Source organism: Amblyraja radiata, chromosome 5 (assembly GCF_010909765.2).
Source record: "Amblyraja radiata isolate CabotCenter1 chromosome 5, sAmbRad1.1.pri, whole genome shotgun sequence".
NCBI lineage: Eukaryota > Metazoa > Chordata > Chondrichthyes > Rajiformes > Rajidae > Amblyraja > Amblyraja radiata.
In genome coordinates, this window is record NC_045960.1 from 83,551,291 (window position 1) to 83,561,903 (window position 10,613).

General features: G+C 41.5%; 1 protein-coding gene across 1 annotated transcript; it reads right to left on the reverse strand.

The window, feature by feature from the left end:
• Positions 1-331: 331 nt before the first annotated feature.
• cmpk2 (cytidine/uridine monophosphate kinase 2) lies at positions 332-9,241 on the reverse strand. Its single transcript, XM_033021640.1, has 5 exons — positions 8,591-9,241; positions 7,756-7,870; positions 5,195-5,396; positions 2,928-3,161; positions 332-1,618 (listed from the first exon to the last, which is right to left on the reverse strand). Exons 1-5 carry the CDS (start codon positions 9,182-9,184, stop codon positions 1,489-1,491), a joined length of 1,275 nt encoding a protein of 424 aa, XP_032877531.1. The 5' UTR covers positions 9,185-9,241; the 3' UTR covers positions 332-1,488.
• Between the last annotated feature and the right edge of the window lie 1,372 nt (positions 9,242-10,613).

Consider the following 10,613-nt stretch of genomic DNA (forward strand, 5'->3'; position numbering starts at 1 on the left):
TAGAGGCACAACTACACTTCTGATTGTAAAACAGTAGAAACACAAGAGTGAGTCGAACTCAGAGTCATTTAAATTTGCTGAAGTGAAACAAAGGAGGTGTACGAAATTTGGGTGCATGCTATCCAAACAGTTAAGTTTTCCTTTCTTTTGAGATACACAACTTTCAGGAAGTGGATATCCAACTTGCCACCTGGCTTGATCTCAATGTCTCTGTAACGTCCTCAGGAGAAGACAGAGTTGGGAGTAAATACTGAACTAAAAGAAAATCACTGGCAACATAAGTTGAACAATTTCAGAGCATTCCACACAATGATACTGATTCAGAAGTAGAAACTAGTTGGGTGTATTTTTTTATTCCATACAAAATATGGCCGGATTACAGGATGATTGTACATAACAAAAATGATCAATACAGTGAGATGGTCAATATTCAATTTGCGGTTTATTGTAGGACAGAGTAGATTGTGTGCAGATAAGAATAAATGCATCGTTCATCTAGAATGAACATATTGGAACCTCTGAAATCTAAAATACAAACATTAAATGCAATTTTAATTGTAAAGTGGCTCATTCCTGTCACAAAAGTAGTTCATTCCTATATCACTTGACCATAACCTGAAAAATGTGGAATACGATGTTTTGAAGGCCCTTTCAGTTTTTTTAGGATTCAGTTTATAATTCCTCTCCAAATTTTAACTCACACTGAAGTAATGTTTAGTTGAGGATCAGTTGTAGCTCTACTCACATCACCAACTATTTCAGTCTAACTTGGACCCTGTCCAGTGAAGATGTAGTTAGGAGTCTGCAATTATTGAGTTTATACAATTTCCTCAGGACTCTCTGCCTTTCACATGACTGACATATTTGATTGACTTCTCCTCACACCCTTTCAAATTATTGATCACTGTTGATCAACATTCTGCATTTATTTGGATTAGAAAGGAAACCAAGTCATGGTGGTGATTTTCTTCTTCACAGGGTGGTAATCTGCCTGAATGCAGCATTTTCCCGTTATGCTTGGCCGATAATGCTGCTACAAGTAAGAATTTAATTGTTCTGTTGTCGGTACATATGACAATTAAGTACTCTTGACTCCTACTAATGGATCTGATTTGAAATCAATGGAATGGAAACCACGGCATGTTCCAGCGAGGTAGGTGACCCACTGTGCCTGGCTAGTGGAGAAGCTGGGAACTGACCCATGGTCTCAGATGTGGAGACTTTGGTATGTTTAGGCAAATACATGGGACTAGCAAACACTGAGGCAAGTACAATTCTGCAGAAATATTTTCAGTCACTTTGCAGTATACGTCACAAGCAAATTTGTTGATCACTTTATTTATTAGGCCTTGTCATCGCATGCCTTATCTACGTATCCAAAACAACAAAAGAGATGCCGGTAATACATTCATGCAAGGTTTTTGCATTGATTATATGAAATATATTTTTGACTCAATTAACGCAGCCCAAATGTATCAATGCATGAAGTCACGTTTTTTTAATGCCACAATATTTTTCAATTATAAGAAGTGCAGTTTTGAGAACCTCTTCCTTGGATGCACTAGCATCAACAATGACACAAGCTGGCTTCTCCATTCTTCTGTATGTTGCTTCCACCCTATAATACAAAATAAGATTAAATGCATATTTTAAAGAAAGGATGAAACAGTTCTTATCACCTACCATGAAATTTGTTTCAGTCAGTTAACTTACAGTTTGGAAATAAGTCAACTGCAGTTTCAGTCCTGGAACATGCCAGGTTTTGTTGTTTATGATGCAACCTTTAATTTCAGTTTCATTTTCCTGCCCATATCCAAATGAGGTTGCAAGTCACTTAACAGTGTGTTACTCAGTCATCAGATGCATCAGGTGTGGAGGTAATCCTGGCTAACAGTCAGTGAAGGAAGGAACTGCAAATGCTGGTTTATACCAAGCATAGACACAAAATGTTAGAGTAACTCAGCGGCTCAGGCAGCATATTTGGAGAAAAGGATAGGTGACGTTTAGGGGGTTCCGACCTGAAACGTCACCTATCCATTTTAGCCAGAGTTGCTGCCTGACTTGCTGAGATACTCCAGCACTTTGTGTCTATCTCTGGCTAACTTTGGCAGGCAATCTGCAGCATTACTATAGTTGTCTACTTTAAAGAGTGACTCCTGCTGTTACCTTATTTACTGAATTTCTAATGGTCTAATGCATCCACCTGCAGTATTTGGATCAGCATTGTTCAAATAGTAAAGCTAGTGGTAAAGTAGCAGTCCCTTTCCCTTGACTCTCAGTCTGAAGAAGGTGCCTCAACCCAAAACGTCACCTATTCCTTTTCTCCAGAGATGCTGTCTGACCCGCTGAGTTACTCAAGCTTTTTGTGTCTTTCTTTAGTTTAAACCAGCACCTGGAGTTTAAGCCAACATAAATAAATAAACTCATTGTTTTTCAAACCAGAACTTTATGATGAACCTCCCATTACTGTTGCCTGAAACTGTCCCTGACATTTCATTGCTCGCCATACTCCAAAATCATAAAGTACACACTGCAACAATTTTCTTGGCTGAACTGAATACTGTGTAATGGATTTGGAGAGACAAAGAATCAAGGAAACAGATGGTATACATGTATGGAAAAGCAAGTCATGGAAGCAATTTTAAAAAAAAACATATCTTTAAATAGTGGAAGTATTTTATTGTCCTCGATTAAATTAAACATCAGTACCCCAGTACTAAGAACTTGCATCTGTAAAGAAATGAAAACTAGTAAATGATTGAAGTTGCATCACAGAGATGTGGGAAACAGTGCCTGAATCCATGAATCAAGTACTTTGTCAAAGCAGTGAGTTGGAAGAAGGCAAAAGGTTAAAGAAGCAAAGTAGGCAGATAATTCTGAAAAATTATGTCAAAATGCCTGCAATTAATTCTGCCAATTGGTCTTACTTTTGTCGAAACAGGCTGTTGATTTCCAGCTCAGCTTCTTCCTTTGTTTTCATCTCCGCTCTCTGTTCTAAGCGGCGGATCCTCTCGTCCGCACTGACTGTGAGCAAGAGCACCAAATCCGGTTGAAGTAGATCTTGGGGCCACTGGTATAGTTCATGGTGGGGTGGAGGGAGGTTCTCCACCTTTCCACTGACTTCAGTCGCAATTGCATATGCCGCAGTACTGTGCCAGAACCTGGAAAATAGCACAGCATAGCCAAAGCCCAATCGACACATTGATTATCTGTGAAAAGTATTGTGCACTTAGTAATGTGTGAGAAATGCTAACAATAACTTGTGCCGTTGATATTCTAAATGAGAGCCTTAAACAAAAAGTTGGTTGTTTCTGAACACTGAATAGATCAATTAGCAGTCAATAAGTCTCATTTTCCTTGCTGACTATATGTTGGATATTGAAAAGAATATTGAATGGAATAAGTACTGGCTAATTGTAAAGAAAGCCATGACTTGTTTCATCAAAAGATACATGTACGAAGGAACTGCAGATGCTGGATTAAACCGAAGATAGACACAAAATGCTGGAGTAACTCTGTGGGACAAGCAGCATCTCTGGAGAGATGAAGAGTCTCAACTCGAAACATCACCCATTCCTTCTCTCCAGAAATGTTGCCTGGCCCGCTGAGTTACGCCAGGATTTTGAGTCTATCATCAAAAGATACATTGGAAAGTATTGTGTTTCCCAAAATACAGCAATTAAACATAATAAATTTAAAAAATGAATGAATAATCCTCAGCAAATGTTATTAATTACATTTCATTCGTTTTTAATAGCTAGATTGTAATGACTTAATCATCAACTAAATAGATTTTGAGAAATTACATTATTTAGTGCAAAGAAAGCTGGTGAATAAACAACTCAACTGCAAAATGTGCTGCATGCATCTCATTAAAAATAGAGGTAGGCTATTCACTCTCTTGAGCTTATTCTGTAAATGGCTGATCTAAATCCTAACCCCATCTGTTTGTTTTCATTGTAACACTCATAAATTCTTCACACAATATATCGAAACACATAGTGTGGAGTCATCACTGCCTGAGCTGCTGAGTTACTTCAGTGTTTTGCTCAAGATTCGAGCACCTACAGTTCCTTGTACCTCAACAATATATCAATCTCAGTGGTGGAATCTACAATGGTGCTAACAATCTCGTTTGGGTTTGCAGATTCAGTTTGTGTGCAAAGTTGTTACTTCCAAGCATCACCTCTGAATGTCCTGCTCCATGCTTAATGTTATTCCCCTTTTTTGTACGCTGACATCTGAGGAAATACTGTCTCTCTGTCTCCATAATTGAACCCTTTTAAGTCCTGTTATATTCTGCTGAATACACAGCACCATTGCTAGGTTATTACATCCTTCCATATGTGTGGTCCCTGGCGCTGAATGCACTCCTGCAATAGCAACTAACAGCAACTTTACATTCGGGAACAAAACTTCAATACCTTGTGCCGCATCTTTCCAGGATAAAATATTTGGAGGCACAACAGTAGATTTGCTGCTTTACAGCGCCAGAGACCCGGGCTTGATCCTGACTATGGGTGCTGTCTCTACGGAGTTTGTACGTTCTCCCCATGACCTGCTTGGGTTTTCTCCGGGATCTCTGGTTTCCTCCCACACTCCAAAGACGTACGGGTTTTTAGGTTAATTGGCTTGGCATAATTATAAAATTGTCCCCAGTGTGTTTAGGATAGTGTAAGTGTGTAGGGATCTCTGGTCAGCACAGACTGGGTTGGCCATAGGGCCTGTTTCTATGCTGTATCTCTAAACTAAACTAAACTTTTTAATAATTAATTTGTACCGGTCCACAATATTTTTGTCAGTTATATAGGGATCCTTAAAATGCTCTTTTCCACAACTTTACATTATGCATAAAGAATTTAGATCTATTTTCTCAGTGGGAGTGGTCTCATTTCCCATGTTGAACATCTACCAGTGCATTTCACAACTTTCTAACAATTGCTAGTCTAACAGATCCATCATTTCTTTCTGCCAACCTTCTAACGTGTGCAGACGTATTAGCAACTTTCCAATGTATTCCTTAATCAACCAGTTTTAAAACATTATGGTAGAAATCTGCTTATGAAATGTAGTTTACTAATAGCTATGTTGCAACACACATCTATCATTTCAATCTGCCTCATGGGGAAATCAGCCACGGCGCTTGTAAATTCAGTATCAACCATACATGGTAATTTCTAAAGATTATACTCACCGATCCACAATAACTGGGGATGTTTCTGATGCACTTGCTATGGCGGAGGCAGTTATGTAATTGCCCAAAGTATAAAAGGCTCGCCGGATTAGAGGTGATTTTACATCAAAAGCTTTTCTCAAATGCCCAATGCAATCATGTGGTGATTTCAAAAGTGTTGCTTGGATCGATGCGCTTAAAGACTCAGTCAAAGTACTTTTTCCTAAAGATAATCCCAGTAAAGACAAAAGGATAAAAGCTGATCTCATAATTAACCATAAAGTAATTAAGCTTTGTTGACATTTAATTTGTACTTAATTGTTTGCCATTAACTTCAAGTCTGTAGGCAGCACTGAGCAGAATTAAACAATATTTTTAAAAGAATTTTAAATGAACTATCTAGTGAGCCACATCAAAAAGAAAGCCCAGAGTTTGTCATTCAATGATGAGTTAGTTGACTTGGGACAATGAGTACTTCCAAATGAGGGCAAAAACAAAATCATCTGTGATTCCCACTCTAATTGCTGTAGGAAACACATGTACATTGATGATGAGGGAAGTAGGAAGGTGTGATGGCTTTTGTTATTGTACAGCAAACTGGTATGTAGTCTTGTCTCATTTATATAAGGAGAGATTGATTGTCATCCTAATAAGAACAGCCCTTTTCATTAGGAGTGAAAAAATACATTTCCCATCTCCAGATCCTATCAATAAAAGGAGGCAAGTAATATTTACAAGGCATTCAGATTCCAGCAAAAGAATCTTACAATTTAATTAATTTATCATACTTACATCACATGCTGAAAATCTATTTTATTGACCTAACTACTCATTATTACTAATACAACTTAATATCAATCTATTGATTTTTGACTTTTAAATTATTGAATGCTTTGTTTTCACTGTAGAGAGAAAGTTATTTGAAGGGATCCTGCAAGACAGAATCTACATACATTGGGAAAGGCAAGGAGTGATGAGGATTTGGCACAATGGCTTTATGTGTGGGAAATCATCTCACAAATTTGATTAGGTTTTATTGAAGAGGTGACAAAGAAGATTGGTGGAGATAGTGTGGTAGACTTTGGCTACATGGACTTTAGCGAGGCATTTGACAAGTTGGGCAATTCTGGAAGGTTACACCACATGGGATCCAGGGCAGGCTAACGAGTTGGATACAAAATAGGCTTGAAAGTAGATGACAGAGAGTGGTGCTCTGAAGTGAAGCATCACCTAGTCATATTCTCCAGTTACTTCAGCACGTTGTGCCTTTTTATGTAAACCAGCATCTGCAGTTTTTGTTTATAATGGAGGTAGACAGTTGCTTTTAAGATTGGAAACCTGTATCAAGTTTGGTCCATGTTTCTCATTTATATTAATAACTTGGATGTGAATAAAGGTGGCTTGGTTAGTATGTTTGCAGATTACATCACAATTGGTGGCATAATGGGCAGTGAAAGAGATTATTAAAGATTACAATGGGATCTTGATCAACTGAGCTAAAGGGCCCAGGAATGGCAGATGGAGTTTAATTCAAATAAATGCAAGGTGTTCCATGTTCGTAAGATAAACTGGGGAAGGATTTGTATAGTGAATGGTAGGGCCCTATTGTAGAACAGGAGGACCAGTAGAACGGGTGTACATATATGGTTCCGTGAAAGATAGACGGATTGGGGAAGAAGGCCTTCGTCGGTTAGTGTATAGAGTACAGGTGGTGGGATGTCATTACACTGCTGTATAAGACAATGGTACAATCCCATTTGGAGTACTGTGTACGGTTCTGGTGAACTGCTGTAGCAATGATAGACTTATATAAAATCATTAGTGGCACAAATAATGTGAATAGCCAGTCTTTTTCTAAGGTAGAGTCTAAAACTATCGAGCATAGTTTTAAGACAATGGGAAAAGTTTTAAAAATGACCTGGGGGCAACCTTTTCACACAGAGGCGGTGGTATGAGGAAGTGTACAGTTATGCCATTTAAAAGATAATTAGACATGTACATGAATAGGAAAGGTTTGGAGGGATATGGGCCAAGCACAGGCAAATGGGACTAGCTTCATTGGGTGACTTGGTCAACATGGGCGAATGAGGTAAATGAGCAAGTTTTCATGCTGCGTAACTTTGCAACTCCACATTATTTGAAATAGCTACTCAATTTTAAGGGCCTGTTTCCCGAGTTACTCACAAATTCTCCTGAGTTTTCCCCTTGATTCAAACTCGGAGACGCCAGCCGTAGGTACTCGGGGCTATTTTTTTTACTCGTGGACATTTTTAAATATGTGACTTACCTGATGCCCCGAGTACCTACGGCTGGCATTACAAGCCGCTACGAAATATCTACGGCCTCCTACGGACATTTTCCGAGTTTGAATCAAGGGGAAAACTCGGGAGAATTCGTGAGTGACTTGGGAAAGTGGGACAGGGGCTTTAGACTGTCCTATTGTTAACATTAAAAATACTTTATACATTTTATACAGAACAAATTTATATGCGATGTTCAGTTCTTGGTACAGCACATTTTGAGACAGGTGTTACTTAATATATAGTCCAGGATTTTTAATAAAACATCCTGATAGTCCTCACCTGTGGCATCGAGCCCTTCTATTACAATTACTGGGAATCGACCATTCTTGTAAGTCCCATTATATTGAGCCACTATTTGCATAACCTCCTTGGCTTCAGGAAATAATTCGGCACACTTTGATGAGAGAAATATAAACACAGTATTTAATTGAACAGTCCTCAGAGTAGAAACAAGGAACCGCAAAAGCTGGTTTACACAAAAGGACACAAATCTACAGTAACTCAGCAGATCAGGCAGCATCTCTGGAGAACATGGGTAGGTGATGTTTCGGCTCGGGACCGTTCTGTCTAATGAAGGGTACCGACCCGAAACATCATCTATCCATGTTCTCCAGAAATGCTGCCAGATCTGCTGAATAACTCCAGCGCTTTGAATCGTCAGAGCAATCTGTAATCACTGTGTTTCATTATCATTGCTTAACACTGTCAGTTATGTATTTTATAATAATGTTTTAAGAGGAAGATGTAGCAATAAAAGCAAAAACTGTTTATCGTATCCTTTAGAGAGCCCATTATCTTTGTTTGATCCACTGATGTGTCACAACTATATATAGATGACGTTTAGGGTGGAGACCCTTCTACAGATTACAGTATGATGCCACCTCTGCAAATATCCCGCACTCCTGCTTATTATCCTGGATTATTTAACAAATTATTTAATAAAACCGGAAAAGGCCGGGAAGCGTCTGTGGGAAGAGAAACAGCGGACGTTTCAGATCACCGGACTCTCTCCCCACAGATGCTGCCCGGCCAGTTGAGAGTTTGCAGCGTTTTCTGGCCTCAGTTCAAAATTCCAGCACCTGCAGATTTCTAATTCTCCCGCAGCCGGACTTACCTCCTGAAAGACGGCGCAAGCCTCTTCATACTTGGAGAATACAACAGAGTTTTTGATGTTTAAGACGGAGGGGTGCAGCTGCGGTTTCTCGGCCAGGGCCAGGCAGTTGCTGAGGATCTCCCCGCGGCTGCCGTCGCTGTGTCGCCCCAGGCTCTGCCACATTCTGCCCTCGGCGCCCCTCCAGTAGGTGCACAGGCAGGTCTGGCCGCTCTCACGGGCCAGATCCCGCAGCACACGCTCCGTGGTGGGACAACCTCCCTCGTCTTGGACCAGGAACCCTTTGATGGAAGAACCCTCTTCGTTGGGGAAGAACGCGGTCATTTCCAGGACTCGGCATCTGTCGGGCAGCCGGGCGAGTTCGCTCTGCAGCCTCACGTACGCCTCTGCACCGCGGACCCTGCTGTCGGAGGCGACTGACAGCGAGTAGGTGGCGGCGCGGCTGAGCAGCCGGTGCAACCTGCACCTCTCGTCCCACGGACCCTCGGCGCTGGGGCTCAGCGCGAAGTACAGCGGCTCCGAGCTGCTGCCGCACTCGATGGCAAACACCCGCTTCGCCCACTGCTTGTAGAGCACCGAGCCCAGCGAACTGGCCATATCCCGGCCGGTCGAGGCAGTGGCTGCAGGTTCGGGCCGGACAGCCGGTCGGCCGGGGGTGGGTGGGTGGGGAGAGACGTCGGCGCTGCGGAATCGAAACTCAGCCGCCTGCAAACAAACGTGACGCCCAGAAAGTGAAAGCCACAATACCCGGAGTCGAGAAACGAAAGTCGGCCGACTCCTTTCCCCAGATTCATCTTATATTATCTCGATCTCTCCAGCTTGCGTGTGGCAAAACAAATAAAGTATTTACAATAAGGGGAAACGCGTAACACAAGGAACTGCAGATGCTAGTTTACAAAACAAAACACAAATTGCTGGAGTAACTCAACTGGTTAGCCGAGTAACTCATTCTGAAGAAGATTTCTGCTTACTCTTATCTGCCTGATTTATTTCATGCCCCCCACCCCCCACCCCCGTTATTGTCCTTCTCATTTCCTTCTGAAGTATGTTTCTCGATCATTATACTCCTGCAATTATACATTTGGTCCCAGCACACCCCGACCCGAAACGTCACCTCACCATGTTCACCAGAGATGCTGCCTGACCGCCTGGTTTACTGTGGCACTTTTAAGGGAAAAGAATAACTAGTGAGAGAATGTGACTCCTCTGAAACGAAATTGTCACAGATGTGCGGAGCCCCAGGAGATGGGCAATGTCCTCAATGGTCACCAATGGTCCTTGCCCACCTCCTGTGGCTCCACACATGGATGACCATTTTGATTTCTGTGGGGCCATATTCTCTCACTAGTTACTCTTATATACTTTTTATTTCATGTCCCCCCCCCCCCCCCCCCGTTCGTTTTGCCCATCTCATTTCCTTCTGAAGTATGTTTCTCAATCCCTTATACTCCTGCAATTAGATATTTGTTCCCAGCAGACCCTTGCCTTTTTCTTGACTGCAGCCCAATTTTCTCTCCTCTTTTAGGGTTCCTTACTCCTATCTGCCTCGCTCTTCCCTCTGTCTGAAGAAGGGTCTTGACCTGAAACGTCATCCCTTCCTTCTCTGCAGAGATGCTGCCTGGCCTGCTGAGTTACTGCAGCATTTTCTGTCTATCTTTTGCCCTTCTCTCTACCAGGGACATGCATACCTTGAACTTTCACCATCACACTTTTAAAAGCATTCCATATTTCGGACACCTGTTTGCCCTGCAAAGAACATACTCCAATCAACTATACAATTTTCTATTATCATCAAAGTTGGCCTTACCCCAATTTAAGTCGTCGACCAATCCATAACTATTTTAAAGCTAAAGGAACTGCCGTCGCTGGTCTCAAAGTGCCCTTCAGTTTTCCCTAAGAATAGTTCAAGCTTTGCCCACTCCCTTGTTGGTTCCTCTACCTATGACCTGAGGAAACTTTCCTGAATACACAACAGATTCCACCCCATCTAAGTCCTTGGCACAATGGCAGTCCCAGTCTATGTTAG